Below are 23,640 nucleotides of genomic sequence, written 5' to 3'. Positions count from 1 at the left end.
TGTAACTTAGCAACTGAGACTTCAGACTTCCCAGGGTGATCTCTCTCTCTCCCTCTCTCTCTCTCACACACACACACACACACACACACACACACACACACACACACACACAACCACAGTCTCCAGTAACTGTTCAATAAATGTGACTTATTTAGTGAAACTGATCGCCCAGGTAAGTATTACAAAACACTTGACTTAACCTACTTCGTAATTCCTCGGTCCTCTTAGCTACTGAAACTGAAATTAATACTCTCACTACTGTATGTCTGTAGGTTTTCATGCTGTTATTGGATAACTGCGGTATGTCCGTGTCTTTCCCCAAGTAGGCCAACATATGACCTTTGCGCTTTTGTTCATTACGACTGGTTGATGAGCGAATTGTTATTCTTCTATCTGGCAGGTTAATATTTTATATTGGAGACATAAATGTACTATGTAAATTGGTTTGTTTGATTTTCTCTTAGTGTATTTCTAGGGCAAAGACCAAAGACATGCATCTCAACACGTCAGCGTCAACACCCTGCTTAGACAATTCACTCTGTCGAGAGAGAGAGAGAGAGAGAGAGAGAGAGAGAGAGAGAGAGAGAGAGCGCCAACACTAATGATGTGTATCTTTCAGCCAAAAATGAATGCACTTCAAATGTAGACATCACTTATGGAACATGTCCACCATCTAATTTATCTGTATGCAAAGGAGACTTAATAATCTAGCCAACATATGTATAAACATACATTTATAATATTAAATATACAAGAGACAAGAGACATGAGATATGTTGCAATAAGCTTAAGGGAAAAAAGTTGCTAATAATGTGGTTTAACAACACTGGAATATCGCGAGAGCACTCCAACTGAAATACATTATTCTAGACATGCATGATACATTATCATTAGCACAGCAAAACAAGAAAAAATAACTAGATGTCATACATAAAATAAACATTTATGTTTAAATCTTTATTTGTTTCACCCATAATGAGACCTAGGTTATCTAAAACATTCAGCACATGTACTTAGTACCCAGGGGCGAAGGGTGGAGGAGTTAAGAATTCTACTGGCACAGTCCCAGTAGCAGAACCCGAACCAGTACTGGTCTTGGTGGAGGGTCCGTTGTTGGTGTGGGGGGTAGAGCCCTGGACTTCCCAGCTCCGCATGAGTTTACCATCTCCACCATCTCCTTTTCCCACTTCATCATCCTTTATTTCTACATACGTGTGCTCCTGAGAGTGGTGCTTTTTCCTGTGAAAGAGCTTTCTGCACTGTGCCAGGGTTATGCGGGGTTTCACCTCTGCCTGGCTCTTCTGATTGTTGCCTTTGTCTTCTGGCCTCGTGACACACAACGGCTGCGGCCCCTCTGGGCGTCCTGCTGGGTGTTGCTTGTGTGTGTCTCCTGCGGTAGTGCCAAGTGCTCCGCTGTGGGGTGTGAAGCTGCGTGGGGGTGTAGGCGGGGGTGCGTCCACGTGTGTTGTTGTGGGCATGGCCACAGGTTTCAGAGAAGATCCCTGACAGGCATGAATTATGCAATTTCAACAATGATGATAGTTCAACAATTCACTGGGCTTTAGGCTTGACTAAAGGTAGACAGGTAGACTGTCTAAATCAGTCTGCACAGATCTGGCTAAAGTGAAAATTTAAATTTTTCATAACAAAGATACTACCTTTCCAATCTGAGCCTTCTAAATGAATGTATAAAGATGACGAGAGGTTGAGAATTTGAATAGGCTTCATAAAGCCTTAATTAACGCAGCTGCTACATCTACGTCTGGGTACAGTGCAACTTCACCGTGCAACACTGTAGGCAATGTGGGCAGTACAGTCGCCTGGCAACCGTAATGAGAACTGCCATACCTGCGTTAGTGGCTTATCCTGCAGTGTTAGAGCACCCAGCTCAGTGTCCAGGCACGGGTACAGGCACGGGTACAGCCTTACAGGCAGGTTTGGCACGGCTGCCGGGAACAAGCTGACATTCAGCTGCTGGTTTGGTACTGGAGGAAGAGATGAATTAGGAAGCTTTGTCAGGCCAGGACACGTGTCTTCTGGGATGTCAGTCTGGCGTTTAGGGATTGCCTGCGTGAAGTTGTCTGGACAGACGTCTCTCCCAGGACAGGGTGTCCTTTTGGAAAATAACAATTCTGTATAGTCCACATCATCTTTGGAGATCTGTGAAAGGGGTTGGTACATGAGACGTGAAAGACTGCATGAGTGACAGATTTAACTCATACAGATGTTTGCAGTGGTGTCAAAATGCAACACTGTCTTAACATCGATACATATTACCCACAGTTATATAACAATATCGGCGAGGTAAAATTACATTGCCAAATTAGATAAATTGTAACTTTGTTACTTTTTGTATTGAAATCTTTTGATTTTTAACATTCAGTATCCTGACCAGTGGCGATTGCTCTAAGTCTGCAAGGGAAGCTCAGCTTCCCCTAAAATGTAAAAAAATAAGTGATCAAACAAACTGTTGTGTGTACATGTCATTGACTAAATATGCGCTACAACGCGCTCATCTTTTGTTCAGAATCAGCTTCTTATCACTGGTAACGACGCAGCTTTCCTCTCACTCAGTCCCGCAGCTTCACGGTGCTTTAAACGGTGTGGACGCTGAGCGTCTACAGAATTCAATAGCAAAGCAAAGAGTGCAGCGAAACGAGACGAGTCATTGGATAAATGCTGGGCTTTGTCCCGCCCATCGGACGCTCTGCGTCTCTGGGGGTCTATGGGGCAGTGGGCTGGCCTCGGCTGGCCAGGACGCTCAGCTTCTGCATGATGATTGGATGATCTGTCTGAGGCTGAATCCCTTTTTGATTGACAGCAAAATGTTCGAATCAGCGATCTTTTGGTGTAAACCTCCGCAGGAGCGTTTAATTTTAATTTTTTGAATATTCATTCTGTTTTGAGTTGAACCGGAGATTTTCCTAATCCTGTTAGCGGCATTTTCTTCATTAAAAGAAACGAAGAAAGAAACGTTTCTTGTTGGTACGACAGGGTCACAGAACATTTTACTGAAAAGGAACGGGTAGAATTTACGTATAAATAAACCGACACATCTTATGATGTAGGCCGAAATTGAACTTCCCCTCCTTGAAAGACCAGCATCCGCCACTGATCCTGACTATAATGTAGTGATTGTTGTCAACAGTAAGATTGTGTGCACAAGGCCCCACCTGACCACAGGCTACAGTCAGCATCTCGTTGTAAGGTAGAATTGGAGTTGTGCGGTGGTACGCCACCAGGTCGTGGAGAGAACCGTGTCTCATCTTATCACCTACAATCACGTACTGGTTACCTGCAAGTACATCAATCATGAAGTGTCTGCAGCGATCCTCAGCTCTAAACGAGAAAACAAATGTGTTTGGGAGAGAAAGAAAAGCAAATGATTAGGACCATCTTCATTTGTTAATGCACTAAGTCATATTTATTTATGTGTTTTTATTATGTAATGAAGTGTATGGCTACACGCTACAAGGCACGGGAGCCACAAACTGACCTGTAAGACAAGGTGTACCCTATTCTGCCCTCACTCACACGGATTAGAAAGTGTCCCGGCGGCTTCGTTATCAGCAGTTCTTCTGACACTCTGTGAAACAAGTTTTGGGGGCAACCTTTTGGGGTAAGGTGTGTTGACCAACACCATCACCTAGTGTTGAAATTATTTCTTGGTTCTTTAAAGAGTTTCGTATGATGTAATGCCCTCAGCAGTAGCCCTGAATGCAAAGCTTACAGACTACATGTGATTTGTATCTATCTCAATGACGTGTGCAAGCAGCGTTCGTGAGGCTTACTTCCTGGAGATGATGCCATGGAACCATTCTGGAATTCTTCCATCGTTTACTATGGAGTAGTGCTGGAAGTTGGAGAACCAGGTGATGATTTCTGCACGGTAGTCTTGTACTCCAGCCATGACACCAGTCATAGCCCAGGCTGTGATCACAGAACAATAATAAACTATAGGAATATATAAAAATGTGTTTTTGTGTCATCTACTCTGAATATGTTTAGTTAAAATACTACACTACAAGATGCAGTTTGTCTCATCATGTATAACAGGAACCGAAATTATTTGTTTATAAATGACACAAAGAGGGATTCAGTTACAAATAAGGGAAAGCTAGACTGGTCGTCTCGGTTCATTTGAATAAATTTGAATATGAGCATTTGAATGGTATAACACGAAATATAAATTAGTGACATTCTGATTAGTTATTGAAATTTCTGTCTATTATACATAAGACGTTTGATAATCGCTCTAGTCCTAAAATACGTTGGACACTGATTTTGTAGTTTCTCACGGGCGGCGGTCGTCTGATAGAACTACTTCACACACGACATTTTCAATTCAACTCTACATAACAAATATGCTCATAATAAAATATGATATTAAATCCTATAACGTAAAATAGTACGTTTACGTACCTGCCCTGGAACTAATGGACAGGTAATGGAGTTACGGGTAACTTACCTGTAATGTAGAAGCGTGGTCACACCAATTCCAGGGTTGCCAACTTTTGACGTTCGTTTGGAGTGAGATTTTAACCTGGAGCCGGTGGCGAGTGTATTTTGTTGAGCGGGGGGGGGGGGGGGGGGGGGGGGGGGGGGGTGTTGGCGAACGAAAGTTGTTGAGCGGGGGGGGGTGTGGCGAACGTAAAATGGACACAGATTCAGTGTTATATCGCCGGTTACGTAGTAACGTATTGAATCATATATGTGGATCTGAGGTAAATAAACTGGATTATTTTTTTCGGCGTGAGATATCGGAAGTGTGGCGTGAGAGCGTGTGAAAACGGTCAAATGCGTGAGTTGGCAACCCTGCAATTCTGTGGACAATACTTTAGGCAATTCCATTATATGTAGGTAATATCAGCTCGATATTAATTAATATCGTGTGCCTACATCGCGTGACCAGTGTGGGTCTTCTCTTGGGCACAAGCGGTGAATTTGGGTCAAGCCTGTTACTCATTAACGAGTGCGAATGAAGTTTCGTTATTGGCCGTTTTATCGCAGTCAGGCGTGGGCGGTTACGCTCGTGAACTCCTATTTCCGTAATTTAACACCACCTGTTAGAATTTAGATATGATTGTCGCAACCCATGCACGATACTTACTTACGTAGATGAAGGTTTAGATCATTTAAATAAATGTATGCATTTTCCAGAATATTGAGATATGGTCTTAAAATTCTGACTTTCAGCAGGAAGACCTACAGACTCAACACTCACACTGGGCCTCCACACAATTGAAGCTTTGTGAGATGACAGAGCAAAGAGAGAGATGAAGCCAAGGTCACCCACACCCTCCACCCTACAGCCCACACACCCTGCACCCTACAGCCCACACACCCTGCACCCTACAGCCCACACACCCTGCACCCTACAGCCCACACACCCTGCACCCTACAGCCCACACACCCTACAGCCCACACACCCTCCACCCTACAGCCCACACACCCTCCACCCTACAGCCCACACACCCTCCACCCTACAGCCTACAGCCCACACACCCTGCACCCTACAGCCCACACACCCTGCACCCTACAGCCCACACACCCTCCACCCTACAGCCCACACACCCTCCACCCTACAGCCCACACACCCTCCACCCTACAGCCCACACACCCTGCACCCTACAGCCCACACACCCTGCACCCTACAGCCCACACACCCTGCACCCTACAGCCCACACACCCTGCACCCTACAGCCCACACACCCTGCACCCTACAGCCCACACACCCTGCACCCTACAGCCCACACACCCTCCACCCTACAGCCCACACACCCTCCACCCTACAGCCCACACACCCTCCACCCTACAGCCCACACACCCTACAGCCCACACACCTTCCACCCTACAGCCCACACACCCTCCACCCTACAGCCCACACACCCTCCACCCTACAGCCCACACACCCTCCACCCTACAGCCCACACACCCTGCACCCTACAGCCCACACACCCTGCACCCTACAGCCCACACACCCTGCACCCTACAGCCCACACACCCTCCACCCTACAGCCTACACCCTGCCCTTAATGAAATCACAGCTGGCAAAACATTTTTTATACAAATTTATTACATGGAAAGTGAAAAAGAACCTCAAAATTAACGAATGTTTAAGAAAGGCACAAAGCAAAAGATACATAATAATTAAAATAACTGAAATCTGAGTTTGGTCCATATTGATAATGGAATGTCGGATCACACATGATTCATTTTCAGGTCTCTGGGGGGAAACACGTCTCGTGTCCTGTCCCAGGACCCGTACTGTGTGTCCATATAGACAGTAGCTGTAATACACTGTCGTACAATTAAAACAATAAAAATATCTTTTGTATTTTGACTTTTTTGGCTTGAGTATCTTCTGCTCGGATTTCAATGTAACGAATACAAATCATTTTGAACAGTAATAGCGGAACAGAATTCACGTGACCTTCTTAAAAAGAAAATAGTCAAATGACCAGTAGGGGGCAGACTTTATCATTTATAGAGTTCAAGGGGACCTCATTCAGTAAAGGTTTAATACATTGAACATGCATGGGGGAAATTTGGTTGTTCAACGGTTAACGTGAGTGTGTTATATATAATGTACGTACATTTTTTTAAGATCATATTTCGAAAAAATGGGAACTTCAGAATCCAACCATTGCCATTCTCCAACAACTGGTTAATTTGGTGGGGGTTTTAAAGTGACAAATGAAATATTACGGACGCAAAATGAAAGGAATCCTCTGTGAAACCTGCTTTAACAGATGGAGCTACGGAGTGAAGTTTGTGTTCATGGAATGTTGCAGAAGGGAACCGGACCCGTCGTGGCCTTCATATGCTGTTGAGTTCTTGGAGGGTCTGGTCCAGAACTTGGTGCATTCCAAGGTTCTCTTCTTTGGCACTTGCTAATTTTTCTATAGAAAAGAAAACAAAAGGACACGTTTTAAATAACTGTTTTGGTCTGAATCGTAGGTTGGTACGTTTACATTTCACTTACATTAAATACACCCAGTTGCTTGTACGTGCTCAGGAGAAGTGACCCAACGTGCATGCAGAGCTCTAGCTCAGTTGCACAATTAACCACACTGTTAATTGCACACAACATGCAAAAGAAAACGCCAAATAAACTACAATATTTGGTGGTTAGTGCGTAAAACAAGGAGTAAATCTAGTGTGTAAATCTTACACTTTTGTGCCAGAATTCCAAAACATACGCTATGGTGATGTTAATATTATATATATATGAAAACAGGTAAAACAAGGTAGGTTCACCCAATCAAACGAGGGCAGCAGTTTTGGTTTTCTTGTTCAGCCAACTCAAAAAGTACTCTCACCTTTGTTGACGCTCAAAAGACAAATACACCTGATCCAAAACCCTGGTATACCTAATCTGATACGCTAACCTGTGATACAGCAAAAGTACAAATCATCTGTAGCGACAGTGTTGTAAAAAAAAACACCCCCCCCCCCCCCCGATAAGAACCACAATAGGTATGAAATGATGAAATGTATGAAGCAAAAGCAGCAAGAAGTAAATGTCTGATTACAACAGGAAGAGATTTTCATCTTCACATCACTGGAGGAAATCGAAACTAAATCTTTTCTAAATCTGCATAAAATATTGACATTTTACCGCAAATCCTCACAGCGGTGCGGTGCAGTGACATTTCTGAAGGGTAATGAACGAGAGAGAGGGGGAGAGTAGGAAAAGAGAGCGTTTATTGAAACTGGGATTTCTACTGCCTAGTGCCACAGCAGTGACAGAAATCAGGAAAGAAGGAAGTAATTCCAGCCAGCAGAGAGGGGGGGGAGCTACAGGGAGGTCATGTCGTTGAGAGCATGGTCCAGCTCTTCTGAGATGGCCTTGAATTTCAGCTTCTGAGCATAGAGTTCGTCTGGAAGAGCCAAGACAGGCGCAGAGGAGCAGAGGAGGCGAGAAGGAGGGAGAGAAGAGGGGATGAACAGATCAGAGCAAATAGGCATTAAAAAAACTACAAGACCCAGATCCACAGTACAGCGCAGCAGAGGTGAAGCACAAGGTTCCCCAAGTCCTTAAGCAAATTGCACGGACACGACTAATGGCCTGCTGGTAAAATTTCCATCCAGCCTAACAGCAAATATGCGCTCGGGTGGCTTTTGCTAAGCATATATACTTTACGCAGGCAATGCAAAGTGAAGTTTCTCACAGGAAGCTGCACTGGACGTCCAGTGAACTGACAGCGCACATTCCCCATTACTCTGGAGGCCAGAGCAACGCAGGGCCTGTCTGAGCTATTTCCATGTACACAGCAGAATACAGTATACTGCCATCTCAAGAAGTGGGCTAAGCTGGTGAAATCTGAAACTCTTGACAACTCCCAAACCAGTTTAAAACAAAATGGTGCTCTTGACTTCAAGCTCTTTACGACTGATACAGGAACAAGGGGTTAACCGGTTCTTACTGGATATTGAATCTGTGAGCAAGTAATACTTAATAGGAAATGATTCTGTGTATATGTGCTATTTAAACATACAAGTCTGATTTCTCAACAAAGTAACACCTTGCGTAACACTTAAGCAATAATACAAAACATAATTATATTACAAAATGTCATCAGTACCCCGGTACTATGAGTTTCAGATGACATTACACCACCAGCACAACTGAGAAAATACCTCTTAAATAAAAGTGTCCACAATGAGTGAATATGTTCATTACCTTCCAGGTCATCAATGGATTTTTCCAGTTTGGCCACTGTCCTTTCTGCAAACTCGGCCCTGGTCTCCGCCTGCTCACACACAGTGGAGGGAAGGAATGTAACATGGATCCAGACGTGGAGCCAGACACAACCAGACGCAAACCCCTTCTGCTCAGTCCCCAGCGCCCAAGCACCATACCTCCTTCAGCTTGTCACCGAGAACCTTGATCTCCTCCTCATACTTGTCTTCCTTCTCCGAGTACTGAAACAGAGCGAAATGACAACGATGCGTTCATTCAAAGCCTCCACTCTGATTTTACTCATCAGAGAACGTAGCATTAAGTCAGGTTTTTCTGTTCTGAAAATGTATGCTTTAGTTCTGAAGCTGATATGGTCTGAAATTAACAAATGTAGGAACTTTTGAAGTTTTTGCTTCTTAACCTCTTAAGGTCCTGTGAGGAGATTCATACTTGTACGATGTTGTTTAGTACAGATAGTATGATCATAAGAAGGTGGTATTAGGTGTTTGGTTAATGGACATGGTTGTTTTTTCTTACTTTCTCCGCCTGAGCTTCTAGTGACTTGAGGTTGTTGGTTACGTTTTTCAGCTCCTCTTCGAGATCGCTAACCTTGCTGTGGGGAACCAAAGGAAAAGAACCACAGTGTTTCATCCAGTGAACACAAGCACTTTAAACATATCTCGCCAATTTCTCCTAAGAAAGGGGGGACACTTGCCACTCAGACACTTCAGCTCTCTCTTCTGCTCGTTCCAGTTCTCCCTCGAGGATCACGAGCTTACGGGCCACCTGAGCCACAAACAGCAGGGTTGCGGGATAAAGACCTCTGACACAGCACAGGCTACAGGCATTGGCCCTGCGTTTGGCTACCAGGAGTCCCTTTGGACAGTAGCTAGTCTTTACATTTGTCCATGGTTCTGAAGTGAGGCCTAAATGTGGTGTGCACCATGTGCAAAAGTAAGTAAAATCAGTCATTTCTCTTGTTCACGCCATGTCTTTGGAACATCTGTGACATGCGGAAGACATTCAACACACTCCCCTTCACTTAAATGGAAAAACAGGTTGTCGCCTAGAAATCATGGTTAGGAATAAGTACTGCCTAAACGTCCTGATGGGTATGAGGAGCTAGCTTCAGACGCACCTCCTCATATTTGCGATCGGCCTCCTCTGCAATGTGCTTGGCCTCCTTCAACTGCATCTCCTGTATCTCCATCTTCTCCTCATCCTTCATGGCACGGTTCTCGATCACCTTCATGCCTCTGGTGAACACAGGATGCCCATGATGTCATAGTCAGACTAGGAAGGAGGAGCTAACAGCGTTCAGATTCGAGAAATCAGTTCACCGTCTTTTCAGATGGAGTAAATTTGGTTACCACCAAAAAATATCTGAAACATCTGAAGCCTCTGGTTTCCCCTGGATTTAACTGAACCATTTTTTAATTATTATTACTACATCAATGCATCTGAGCTCATTCAAAGCACAAATGTGGTGATGATCATGGTGTTCCACAAGCTGGTGGGATTACAGGTGAGCTAGAGTTGAAAGACCAGGTCCAGTGTTTAATATAAACTTCCTGTTCATTTTTTTTTTGGATTTCACACAAACAGGTAAAGACGGTATTTTTTTTCTGGGTCAGTGTCCAGGAAGACGGCAGCAGGCCCTCCATGTACCTCTCGCTCTCGTCTGCTGCCTTCTCCGCCTCCTCCAGCTTCTGCAGGGCGGTGGTCAGCCTCTCCTGGGCCCGGTCCAACTCTTCCTCCACCAGCTGGATCCTACGGTTGAGAGCTGCCACATCACCTTCAGCCTGGAAGCAGAGGGTCAGAGGTTAGTGGCCAAAGTAGGGCAGTCATGGCCTGGCGGTTAGGGAACTGGACTTGTGACCGGAGGGTCGTGGGTTCGATTCCCAGACAGGCCATGACTGAGGTGCCCTTGAGCAAGGCACCTAACCCCAACTGCTCCCCGGGCGCTGGGCTAGGGCTGCCCACCGCTCTGGGCACGTGTGATCCACAGCCCCTAGTAATCAACTAGTGTGCGTGTGTGTTCTGACTGCACAGATGGGTTAAAAGCGGAGGACAAATTTCGATTGGGGTGTAAAAATCACAATTGACAAAATATGGCACATTTCATTTCATTTCATTTCAAAGTTACTCTACAACAGGTACTCTACAACAGGTACTCTACAACAGGTACTCTAACATGCAACAGAACAAAACGACAGCAATGAGCTTCTTGAAGAAAGAAAAGCCATTTTATTACCAGGGTTAGTGACTGGCAGTAATTTATATATAGACAGAATGAGAAATATAACAATACTACATAAATATTTCACCGATTAATAATATTTTTGGAGGAAATGTCTGAGATCTTCAAAGTCTTTATTATCAAATCATGGTCAGTGTGTAGGGTTCTCTTTCAAAACATAGGAAGACATGGTCTTTCAGAATGGACTACTTCTGTTGAACAAAGCTTCGCCTCAGAATGAACACAACACCAGCCCTGTTGCTGTATTCTCTCCACAGCAACCTCCTTACCATCTCGAACAATTAGGGACTAACCATAGTTACAAAAAAGTCACCATGGTGTATTTAAGCAGACATATTTTTGAGTCACAAACAAATTCAAATCTGACCAGATGATTAAGAAAAAAAAAGAAACTACTTGAAACAGTGAGAGAAATCAAGGGCCCTTGGGAAAAATATAGGGAACTCGTTTTTCTTCTGCACTGTTGAGTCATAGACTAACTATTCCAGCTTTGGGTGAGAAATCCTTCCATACCAAAAATGTCTCTGTGGATTCTTCACCAAGGCTTTGTTCTGTGCTGTGAGAAGCAATACCTCATTTAAAAGGCCTCAAACAAACTCCTAAACACTCAAACTCTTGAGTGTTTATACATTCTTGTACATAGTTAGCCCAAAGTCAGCTAACTAAAAAGGCCAACAAGCAGGTTAGAAATAGCAGAGAACTGAATACAGTGTATGAGCTGCAAAGCATACATATGCAAGGCATATATATATAGACTGTTTCTTAAATCATAATAAATGACAGTATGCAATGTTTCATACAAATAGTTTTATATATATATATATATATATATATATATATATATATATAAAAAAGACCGATCCATCCTGCCACTGAGCCTACAAAGATTCAATTCATGATTTGAGTCCATGATATCCGATGAAAAGGCCAAGATCATTGTCACTGGCAACCTCACATACCACGGAGATGTACTTCCTGGGGTAATATTACATTTTTTAATATTAATGGATTTCTGAATGTTTCTGTACACATGACCCCAAAAGATTAACAGGCCGACTATTAGTTAAACATGAGCAAGACAGTAAAAATGAGTGGAGGGGAAACACACACACAGGAAGTAGACACACTCCACATCCTCTGACCTCTCTTTCACTTGCTCTCCCTTGTGAGGGGCAGAACGCTCCCTCCCAGGCCACTGCCCTTCCTCATTCGTAGTGTTCCCTGGCTGCCTGGGAATGCACGCCATATATGGTAAAACCCACGCTACTAAACGCCCATGCTGCAGTGACAGGAAGATGCCAGGGCGATCCGTGGACAAAAAAATGACATAAATGGAGTCATGGGTGTCCTACTGGATCTCAGCAGGACCGATTCCTCAAAACTTGAGCAGAGTGATCTAGTGAAGGTGTGAATGTACTGAAAAGTGAATGTAATATTATTTTAGCCTAGGACGTCTATTGGGAAAGTTTATCTGTCCATCTTCAACTGAATGTGGTCCCTCAGAGAAGTCGCTTGCTTTTACACAGTTGATGATGGAATTGTTTCCAACCGAATTTAATGTTTCTGGGCAGGATTTTTTGCTCTTTGAGAATTTTGTCAAAAGAAAACTTACCCCTCTGAAACTATGTTTACAGAAACAGCAAGGCCTCTGGAAATGTTTCTAGAATTGAGTGTATCTTCATAATACACTACCACCAACACTTCTCTAACTCTTCGTCCTCTTAGGAACAGTGAGAGTACTCATGGTGAGTAATGAGATTGGAGATTCCCTGTGTCCACATATACTGTCTCTAAGAGAACTGTGCTGAGCTTATGTACAAATAATTCTAATGATTAGTCACCACTGAACATTACTGCACTGACTACACACCGGGCTCAACTGAACGGATGTGATGCACCGAGACGTATTTCGAGACACCATTTGCAGCATTTCTGACTAACTTTGCATTTTTGAGCAAAAACATTAGAAATAACTGCAGAACAGTAGAATCATTGTTGATAACTGCAAAAGAAATGTGCACACATTAAAAAACAGCAGCATTTTGAAGTAAAAATGATTCTGAATAATTTTCTTCATACCACACTGTGAACATGTCATGGAACCATCATAAGTTCAAAACATATAATTATACAATATAATTTGTAGTCATAATTACTACCTATGTCACTCTTGGTGGAATGCTCCAAAAAAGTATTTAGGAAAGAATCACCAAAGTCAACCAGTAATATAAGTCTGGTCCATGGACAAAGTCAGAACATGTAAATATCGCAACTATAGTAAATATCACATCTGTCTGAAGGGGGGTGTTAATTTATGCCTATATCGGGTTCATGCATGTTGGTGTGGTCATCTCAGCAATGTCCACAGGAAACGCAGATGTGGAACAGGAATGACATCCTGATTCAGTTCCTCTGGGTCCACGGTGCTCCAGGATGGACTGAAGGCAGCTTAGTGGTGTCATGTTCCTCTCCGCCCTGTGGGAGTCTTTATGCATACGGCAATGATGAAACTCCTCACATGAACTGAAGCTTTGAGTAGTGATAAGAACAGAATCCAAAATATTTCACGAAAGTGTTGGATATTTGATAGCTGAAGAACACTAAGAGAATGTCAATATCAGATCATCTTTGAAGTAAAAAAGAAACCCTCTCCTTTCATTTTGATTGGATTAAACTGAAATACTTCAGACCAAGGAAGGTTTACTGAATGTCACTGAAACTCTGTTTTAGGCCTTGGGCTGTTCAGTAGCATTCCCTCAGCTCTGATAGTATTAGATGTACAAAGGCTTCTGGATATGCGTCTCAATTTGAGTGCTTACCCAACCTCAGACCTTCTACAAACATTACTCTTTCAGGGTACTGAACAGTCAACCAATTGTAAAGGAAATGTTTCAGGGTGGAAAGGACTTTGAACTTCTTGGAACGTTGGAGACATAGAGGACTCATATACAGCATATTACAGACAGCTTAGTGGTGCTGGTCTGGAATCAGTTTTAATGAGAAAAGTGCAGTTTAATACCTGCATTAAGTTTAACATTCAAACCTTATTCCTGGACACTTTTTGAATAACAATGCTGTCTTAAAACCACTGCTTACAAGAAAGTTCAAGTCACTTTAAGAACTACATTAACACACAAGCGTTCATCAAACGTGGGGGATGGGGTGTCCTGTCTTCACGCGGCTGCGGGACAGTGTACGTGCACTTATTGTTCCATAACCACACGGTGTCTGTTCACCGCTGGTTTTCTTAATCAAACACAGGCACCAGGAGAACATGTGTACTGCTGAAACGGTAGTCTGCCCAGAGAATTGACGATTTCTTAATAAGAATGGAGTGTTTCATTCAAACTGATGCTTCGAGTCTACAAAGTGTTTGGCGACTGCAGAATTGAAGACGATGTCCCATGATGAAGAGTTTGACCAACGCCTTGAATTCTGCAGCCTATAATTCATGTTTGCTCACTTACTGCCGGACCTTCGCGAGGTTATCGTAAACGGGAATGCTGCAGATTATTAATGTGGTATTTTCATCGGCAATTGTTGTGGGCTACAGACTATACACCTAATAAAGCGCATAAGAAAAGAGGAAGTAGACGTTTTGCTCACTTTCTCCCGAAGTTCTCGTTCATTGTCCAGCTCTCTTTGTAAAACTAGGGCACGGTCCTCTGCGTCGTCAGCTTGCTGTTGCAAAGTTTGGATTTTTCTCTTAACGGCATCCAGGGACGTTCCACCTGCCATTTTGCAATTCTTTGATACGAAAAATTAACTTTACGTAAAATACTAAAAAAAATACTTTTGTGTACTATACTATGTGTAAGAGCCTGAAAAATAAATAAGTCACAGTCTATAAAAATATAATCCTTAAAATTCAGTTAAATACGATTTTTTGATAGTCTATGAGTGCAAACAAAAAGTGTAAACCGACAAAAAAATCTACAAATTTCCCACCTGGGTTAGGAGCTAAATTGCGGCTCAACAGAGTACAGAACGTTTGAGACTGGAAGTATTGAAACTCTGTAAGACTGTGGAAATACTGAAACTCGCTCCTAGAATTCTGTGGAATGTTACGTATGAGTGCGCGCGCGGCTACGGCGCTCAGTCATCACATAAAGTGGGAGAGGCAGAACCGCTGGAAAACGTCAGAGCCAAATCCACCAATGGAGTGCGAAAACGACATGGAGGTGAGGTCACGATTCGTAGCTTGGGCGGAGCGAGTGTGAATTATGTGTTGCTTACAAAATAAGTTTACTTTAGACGTAATTAAAAAAAAAAATCTTTGTACACCAGTTAAGTCACACTGATCAAAATCCTTTCATCCTTTGTTCATTTTTACTGTACTGAGAATATTCATTAATTTTAATGAGAAACCATAATAAAAAAAAAAAAATAATAATAATAATAATAATAATAATAATAATAATAATAATAATAATAACAATACTAATAGTAATAATAATAATAATAGTATCAATGCTGTAAAACCCGATCTAATGACATACCCATACTGTAACACACTAGTGTTTTTTTATATACTAAAACTGCTATTTCTGGAGCTCTTGCTCTCCCTCAGTCTAACCAAATCCTGAAAAAGTCCCAATGAAAGACGATCGAATGTGAAGCTTCAAGTAAGTGTCTGTGGGTCATGAGAGGTGAGTTAGAGACACACACGTCTCATAAGGAGGCCAGGAGAGCAGGGAGCTGTGATTTTAGTAGTCCTACAAGTACGGCCTTTGAGTTTGCTTTGGCTGCATTCTTAGAATTCCAGGCCTGCTGGTCAGGAATTGGAGCCAACACCCCCCCCCCCCCCCCCCCCCCCAGACTTATCACTAACAGGCATACCAAAAAAAGCCCTTTCTCATCCCACAGTCAGGCTGGATTGAAGAGTCTTGTTCGGCACTGAGAGTTCTTACCTTCTTCATGCCACCGTTGCCGTCGTGAATTCAGATGTATAATTAGTTTATGGTTTCTCCTAATGCAGGACATGTGGCGTGGTAGACTAGAACAGATTTTCAGGGCAAAGTTCCAAGAAAAGTACTGCAAACGACAGTCTTGGCCTGGGAGGGCGGGCTCCATGCTGCAGGGTTACCATGAGAGACAACCATAGCACACAGAGGGCCTGATAGCGGTTCAGAGACCACACAGACATGTCTGGAATTGTGCTGTATACACATGGAATTGTGCTGGAATTGTGCTGTATGTAATGTCATTGAATATAAATATAAATCTGAATTATTTTGTGGATTAAGACCTGGGGGTACTAAAGAAATGTAATTCCAGGAGAACATTTTAGAAATTTTGATCAGAATCATGCACATTGTAGTGCTTGATCTGTGAAGTGTGTTAATGTTCATCAACGTGAGTTGTAGTTTTCTATTTAGGTGCTTGGAACATCGTTTTTGTGTGTGTGTTTTATCATTGTGACATTTTAACATGAGACATAACAGAACACTCACTGATCGTGACTGTAGCCCTGCACCTACTTTATCAGATAAGAAAATAAGAGTCTGTGATGGCCAGATATATGGTATTAATAAGTGTGGTCCTGCTTGAGGCAAATGAACTGCACGAGGAACAATACTGTTGGCCTTCGTCCCACATATATCTCTTTGACTTTGCAACATTTTTAGACAAAGTTTTCTGAACACTTGAACCCCCAGCTGCACACACATGGAATGGAATAGTGTTTCTGTAAACACCATTCTGTGGACAGCCGAGTAGGATCTGATGAAAACCAGCTTGTCTGATGAGTAAAGGTGCTTGTGATTGTGAGGCCTGTTCTCAGTGAGAACAGAGATCAGGAATGCACCACGCTCACTGCGTCTGACAGTCTGATCAGTCTGATCGGTCTGATCAAAGCCAGCTCCCAGCTGCTACCGTCAGCTCTTTCACTGATTCACCCACTGAGACTGAAACCAGGTGGAAGTCATTCACTTCAACCTGGGTCTCAGACCGGCTTTGATTCCTCTCCTTACTTGTTCATAAACGGGACTGTGGTGATGAGCAATTCAGCGTATTTTGGGCACAGACAGTACTCAGAGTGGCATTCACTCATGTGACTTATAGAAAATGATTGCCCCATATCACTTCCTTAAATGGACTTAAATGGTTTGCACTACTTATAACTGCTTTTTACTGCTTATTACATCATTGGTTTGTTGCTCTTTGAATTATGCAATGGGCAACTCAAACAGGTTTGAGCGATCATTTTCAGCCAACTCGACTAACAGTGTGTCTGGGGTTGCAGGTGTAACGAAGGCCAGCGCTACATGCCTGACGTTGGTGGGTAAGTGTTTGTTGCTCCCCTCCTGTTCTAGGAAGGTGTCACACTCACGTCTGCTGCTTTCTTCTCGGAAAGTTCCAGTTTCTCCTGGGCATCTTTCAGAGCCTCGGAGTACTTGTCCAGTTCGTCCTCGGTCTGCTTCAGTTTCTTCTGCATGCTGACCAGCTCGTCGTCCAGCTAGGGGACACACCACAGAATAGTAACATCAGCCGTGAGGACACTGAAGACAGACTTTTAAGGTTTTATTTAAATGTTGCCTATATACCATCTTGTACCACACATGACCATTGAGAACATTTGAAACACTTTTTCTTATTCTATACTCTTTGTTGCAAATTGAATGAAATAATGAATCAGGAACATAAATGTTTATTGTCAATATCAGTTAAAGTGTTATCACAGATAGGTGAAAACAATATATGGAAGGATTAAATCACTAATGTCATCTAACAGCAGACAAAGACCAGGCACATCACATCTACATTCCCTGGCCTGGGAGCTGATAACTGGCTTAATTTTAGTACAGGCTACTGCCATGCAGTGGTTAAACATCCATCAACCCTTTCTGCTTATCTGAGTCTAATCAGTGTGACAGTGCCCCTTTCTCTAATCTACCAGGATTCCAGGCAACCAAAGATCTTTATAATCCCACAGCACCGTGTTGGCATGGGGGTGAGTAGTTTGGGATTATTAGTTCATGTTGATAATCTCAGCATCACAGAATACTCCAGCATGATCTACATTACTATCTTCCATTTGCTTTTGCTTGGGTTTAAGTTGGTTTGTTTTTTGCAGTGAATTACTGTCTGAAAAGAGTAAGAAGATGCTGGAGGAAAAGCTGAGACGTAAGAGAGCATAAAGAAGTTGAGTTCTGGCATGTAAGCATCTGAAAAAAGTTCTCTGCTCATCCATGTAATATGTGTACAACCAGCTGCATTCTACTCTATGAGCTACACAGTTTGGAGATTGCTATTAACATTACATAACTACACTACCCTACTACAACTATAATGTCCCTTAGTTTCCTCTAAGGCAGCATTGTTTTCTCTCACTCTCTCTATTTCCTTACCTGCTTGCATCTTTCCTCGGCTGCTTTCTGCTCCGTCTCAGCCTGCTCTGCCCTGTCGATGGCATTCTCTTTGTCCAACTTCAGCATCTGCATCTTCTTCTTGATGGCCTCCATGGTGGCAATGCAAGTTCTCAGGTAAGCCAAGGAGTAAAGACCAGCTTGAAACGGACGATCTGTAGTTCTTCTGACTCTTCAGAATGTTCAAGGAGAGACAGAGAGAGAGAGAAAGAGACGGAGGCAGGCACAGACAAAGAGCGAGTGAAAGAGAGACAGACAAGATGTAGAGTGAGACTTGAAGCAGATCACAGTGCTGGATGTCCCTGTGTGGAGTCCTACCAGTGTCAATAATAAACTCCCTCCCTCTCTGTTCTCTGGTCTGCTGTGCCCAACACCCTATCAGTCCACTTGGATGAAGGAATGGCTTGGACCACAAGCACTTGCAGCAACCTGAGGACCTTGTCCTTATTTGGGCCTGCTGCATTTTGCTTAAAACCGAGAGAGAGAGAGAGAGAGAGAGAAAGAGAGAGAGAGAGAGAGAGAGAGAGAGAGAGAGAGAGAAAATGAGACCTAAAAGGAGTGTGAGATACTTCGAGCCTGCTTCCAAATTTAACCTCACAATCAAACATGAGGGCGCAAATATGAGGGACAAGGTTGCACCAGGTTTGATTACTGGCCAATCTGGAAACTATTATGGATGGTCATAAACAAAGAGGCAATGCAGGAATTCCTCAGTGTTAATATCTCATAGTCGTATGAACTCTCATGACAGGGTAATAAGGCAGTTCTCCCCAGTGTGGACCTGCATTCAAGCAAGTCATTAATAATTTGAGAAGACGAAGCTGATAGAGGAACCGGTTCATTTTTTTTGTATCACAGTGGGTGGTCTTTCTCAAAGTGATCTCCTGTACACCGTGGAAATGCTCGGGACCCTTAAGAGTAGACCAGGCGTGTATTTGGACAGAGAGCAGTAGGAGGGGTATTGGGTCTGAGGACCGGAGGTGAAGTGTAGAATGTCACACCATTCACTGCTAGGATGCCAGTCCGCTTGTCTAAGTGCCACAGGAGAAAAGAATACACACTGAGTCACAGTCAGCTGACAGAGTCATTACCCATAATCATCACTGCAACAATCATAACTCTTGGTGTTTCAAAGAGTAGTCCTCCAATGTCCCCTTTAGGAAACGTATGTGATAACAGCAATTATGGAATTAAGAATTAAAAACCCCACTTTCTGGTATGCACCCAGTTCATTTCACATGAAGAGTCTAGCACACACGCAGAACTAGCGTCAGCCATCTACACTTTTTAAGGCGTGGCACTCGAACTCAATCCACAGGTTTGCTCAGAATGGTGAATCACCTCGCTCCGGACCTGGCTGAGACAAGCTCCTTCCCAAACACCTGTACCTCCACCTGCTGCCCCACAGCACCTCCACCCCTCTACGCTGTCTTTTCATGATGCATCAAGCGCCCTGCAGCCACAGCTGTTTTGGGGATGACGCTCCAGTCAGATTTGACCTAGTCATCTTGCCTGGGAGAAGAGAAGGAAATAGACTGTAGTGTACAAGTCTAGGGATGACATACGAACTCATCTGTGAGTGTCTGTGAATCAATACTGCACAAGGAGGGAAAGGGCCTCACACCTGAATGGCTCAGCATTGTCTCATATCAATGAAAAATGTCTAGTTTACTCAAAGGGTGTGTATGCTTTCTAATTAGGTGAGGTTAGGATTGTTATTGATGATGTAAGCATGTAAACAAACTTACTGTAGTGTGTGATCAGTGAGTGTTAAAATAAATATGTGAAATTAAGCCGCAGAGTGACTGTCTTTCAATAAAGTAAAGAGTCTGGTAACACTGACAACTCAGATGCTTAAGTAAGCAGCTCTAAATATTAACTCACAGCACAAATATTAACCCGGTCTTTGGTAGTTCGTAGAAAACATAGAACAAACAGCTACACACACCCAAAGAATTTCATAGCCTCTCAAATAGTGCCTTATGTGTAGCTGTTCTGCTTGAGAGAGAGAGAGAGAGAGAGAGAGAGAGAGAGAGAGAGAGAGAGAGAGAGAGAGAGGGAGGCACGTCAAGCGAAGCAGAGGATTGCAGCTGGCGATAAGACAGGAGGCAGAAAGAAAGGGAGACAGAATTACATACTACTCCAGCAAGTCAACTAAGGCTCCTCCCACAGGAAACCATAGCTCAGTCAGCATGCCCTTTTATGGTAAAAATTCCCCCAAACGCAGGCTGGATGGCTTGTTGGTTTGGATGAAACAGAGTTTGAAGCAACAAGAGCACTGAGAACATTGCAGCGTTGGCTGGCCTGAAGAGACACAGCATTACAGAGACAAATTGCACTCACACACACAGCAAGAGAGAAGAAATTATGAAGAAATTAAAAAACCATGCACAGTAACCATTCAGTTAAACAAAGAACAGCAAAAAACTTTTTGATAAATCCATAATTCTGTAGTAGCTGATAAATATGTAAATGCTGACAGAAAACAAATAAGATTTGGAACTGAGAGCTTTCGGAGGCCTCATTGATTCTCCTTATAGAAAATAAGACCTTGATAGGTCAGAAACACAGATCGGCCCATAGAGGTCATAATGTACATGCCCGTCCTTTCCCAACTAGCACTTTTTGTTATTGTTTGTTTCTTTCTCTTTCCTTTGTTTATCTTTTAACAGGCTTCCATTTGTTTACATGATTAAAATGCTTATAAAATGACAAAATAATAAAAAGCTGAATGATAATAAAATAAATATAATAATAATATAAAAGCTATTCCACCTTAATTCAGTGAACTGTTAAAAGTCTAATTTCCCCACTGCCTAAGTGAAAATATATTATAAATTTAAAAACCCATCCAAGGTACAAGGTCTTTTTCATTCGTAATGGAATCAATAGTAGCAGTTGTGTGATTTTAATTGTAATAGATTAAAAGTTGCAAGTTGCAACTAATTTGGTAAAGTGCTTAAAACACTTGGAAATTAAAAGCAACCCAGGCGTGTCACTGGAGATTTTGGGGAAAATATATCACATTAGGCCTCAGTGGAAAAAAAGTGCCCAGTGTTGTATAAGGGCCTCTGTCAGTCACAGGCTTTTAGAATGGTCCTATATCTCTGTCTAGTACAATACTCCTGACCATAGGCAGAGGCCTTGAATTGTCCTATATATCTGTCTAGTACAATACTCCTGACCATAGGCAGATGTCTTGAATGGTCCTATATCTCTGTCTAGTACAATACTCCTGACCATAGGCAGATGTCTTGAATTGTCCTATATCTCTGTCTAGTACAATACTCCTGACCATAGGCAGAGAGGTCTTGAGCTGTGGACAGTTAATCTGTTTCGCTAATGGGGTAGTTAGAGCCCAAAGCTGTGGGGTGCAACATGGCAAATGCCCTTTGACTATGTTTGTGAATGGGCAGATATACAACTCCTGTGCTTATGTGCAACTTAAGTGCAACAGGGAGATGATTTAAGTATGTGAAGTATTACCTTCTCTGGTCGTTGAACGTCTTAATGCTAAGAGATAATGGGGCTGTTCCTGTGAGAGTGTGTAACACCTTAAACACTGATGTAACGCACTGGGAGGTGTTCGGCTTGTTTCTGTGTAGATGCAGCAGGATTTTGCTGTTAGCTTGGAAAGGCCTGCCATAAGAAACGGGTAATGGGTGGAGGAGGAAGGGGTAGGAGTGATGGCTTTTGTAGGCTGGTGTACGTTTTGTGAGTTTGACAAGTCAAAGGTCGCCTTGTACAGAACTAGATAAACCTGGACCAGCTGTCGGCAGCTCCATCTAGTGTTCAAATGTAGTATACGATTAAATACAGTGTATAAAAAATTATGATCAAAAGTATCAAATCGCTTTGGCGTGAAATTGCTCATGGCCTAAACAATCGCTTCTACTCTCCTGTTATATTCCTTAAGTAAAGAAAATTGCGATGCTAAAGCTATACCAGCGCTACTAGGCTTTACGACTGAGTCTCATTGATGCGGTCAGTCGGTAGAGTATGTAAGAATCCAGGGACGCCACGACGTGGTAGTAGCCTACATCCCTATCTATAAAATAAATACATTTAAAGCACATGAAAACCTTGGTAAAAGGTATTGGAAGTAAATTATGTTGAAACAACACATCTGTGGAACCCATAAAACTCACGAGTCTCATTAAATATGTGAACATACGTTTTGTTTTTGCCGTGTGTGCGTGTTCATGTTCGTATGTGTGCAGCTTGGACTCTTTGTAGCTAAACTATAGCATTCAGTATTGCCAACAGAGGGAGCACCGACCTTGAAAATGAGATGTTGATACAGCCCAGTTACTGATCTATATATGTGTAGAGTGGTGATACAGCCCAGTTACTCATCTATATATGTGGAGTAAGGAACATATTTGAGATGACAGAGCTGCAGCTATGCTGTTGATGTGACAATAATTTATTTTTAACAGAAAAAAGTACTTTCTAAACTGAACAATCACAAATTCATTCATTACTGAAATTATGCTGTCCTCCAGATTTTCATTGTATCATTGTAATGGTTCATTCAGTTTTTTTTTATTAATATGTAGTATGTATAGTGTGTATTATAGTTAAATATATTTGTCTGCTAAGTATGCTTAGTTTGATGGTCAGCGTGAGACTGAATGACTGTGTGACTGCTGAGTGAGAGCTTTTATTAAGCCTGAATGAATGATAATATGGCCACATAATATATTATGTTGCACCAGGTTTGATTACTGAACAATCTGGCAATTGTTATGGATGATCATAAACAAAGAGGCAATGCAGGAATTCCTCAGTGTTAATATCTCATAGTCGTATGAACTCTCATGACAGGGTAATAAGGCAGTTCTCCCCAGTGTGGGCCTGCATTCAAGCAAGTCATTAATAATTTGAGAAGATAAAGCTGATAGAGGAATTGGTCATCAGAAGGTAAATTCATTAAGCTTGTTCTCCTTATACATTGTATTTGTCTGTAGGAGGAATGAAATAGATCATAGATCTGTTTTCATTAAGCTTTCTAAGCAATACTCAAATACTCTGGGCCAACCTAGGGGTCTCGATCTTCTCACTACATGCGAGGAGAACCACCTCATGCAGCTCCTCATGAACCTTCATGACTGCACACAGAGTAGAGCGTCACAGCAGGACCAAGATCATGAACTCTATATGCACCGGAACTGTGGCAGGGATGAAACCACAGTCCAAGAAGAGGAAGTCAACCGAGTTTCATGCACACAGGGGCCAGGTCTTCCCATTATGATCAGCTTAACAAGTCTGGGAATGGCTCTAAAGCACCCCAGTGGGCTCAGGGTTCTGCAGTTCTCCAGAGGGGC

The 23,640-nt window shown here is 42.7% G+C and overlaps 2 protein-coding genes and 1 long non-coding RNA gene across 8 annotated transcripts; 1 reads left to right on the top strand and 2 right to left on the bottom strand.

Moving 5' to 3' along the window:
• Positions 1–938: 938 nt before the first annotated feature.
• Positions 939–5,237, bottom strand: hsh2d (hematopoietic SH2 domain containing). 3 transcript variants are annotated; one of them, XM_076991610.1, is made up of 6 exons: positions 5,111–5,237; positions 3,792–3,930; positions 3,497–3,586; positions 3,174–3,339; positions 1,849–2,160; positions 939–1,502 (listed from the first exon to the last, which is right to left on the bottom strand). In XM_076991610.1, exons 2-6 carry the CDS (start codon positions 3,920–3,922, stop codon positions 1,014–1,016), a joined length of 1,188 nt encoding a protein of 395 aa, XP_076847725.1. In that variant the 5' UTR covers positions 3,923–3,930; positions 5,111–5,237; the 3' UTR covers positions 939–1,013. The 3 variants fall into 3 exon arrangements, with proteins under 3 accessions (XP_076847725.1, XP_076847723.1, XP_076847724.1); XM_076991608.1 differs by lacking the exon at positions 5,111–5,237 and adding an exon at positions 4,900–4,992; XM_076991609.1 differs by lacking the exon at positions 5,111–5,237 and adding an exon at positions 4,469–4,549.
• An 819-nt stretch (positions 5,238–6,056) lies between these two features.
• Positions 6,057–18,680, bottom strand: tpm4a (tropomyosin 4a). 4 transcript variants are annotated; one of them, XM_076991684.1, is made up of 9 exons: positions 18,296–18,680; positions 17,278–17,403; positions 10,355–10,488; positions 9,825–9,942; positions 9,398–9,472; positions 9,224–9,295; positions 8,866–8,928; positions 8,687–8,756; positions 6,057–6,902 (listed from the first exon to the last, which is right to left on the bottom strand). In XM_076991684.1, the coding sequence occupies exons 1-9, from the start codon at positions 18,407–18,409 to the stop codon at positions 6,820–6,822; spliced, it is 855 nt and encodes a 284-aa protein (XP_076847799.1). In that variant the 5' UTR covers positions 18,410–18,680; the 3' UTR covers positions 6,057–6,819. The 4 variants fall into 4 exon arrangements, with proteins under 4 accessions (XP_076847799.1, XP_076847801.1, XP_076847798.1 ...); XM_076991683.1 differs by lacking the exon at positions 6,057–6,902 and adding an exon at positions 7,691–7,883; XM_076991686.1 differs by lacking the exons at positions 17,278–17,403; positions 18,296–18,680 and adding an exon at positions 14,553–15,018.
• LOC143493326 (uncharacterized) lies at positions 17,068–20,098 on the top strand. The gene is made up of 4 exons (XR_013125398.1): positions 17,068–17,229; positions 17,845–17,898; positions 18,022–18,104; positions 19,632–20,098. It is a non-coding gene; the product is annotated as an uncharacterized LOC143493326 (long non-coding RNA).
• Positions 20,099–23,640: the final 3,542 nt, after the last annotated feature.

The sequence above is a fragment of the Brachyhypopomus gauderio genome, unplaced genomic scaffold, assembly GCF_052324685.1.
Source record: "Brachyhypopomus gauderio isolate BG-103 unplaced genomic scaffold, BGAUD_0.2 sc84, whole genome shotgun sequence".
Lineage (NCBI taxonomy): Eukaryota > Metazoa > Chordata > Actinopteri > Gymnotiformes > Hypopomidae > Brachyhypopomus > Brachyhypopomus gauderio.
This window is presented reverse-complemented; position numbering and strand designations above follow the sequence as displayed.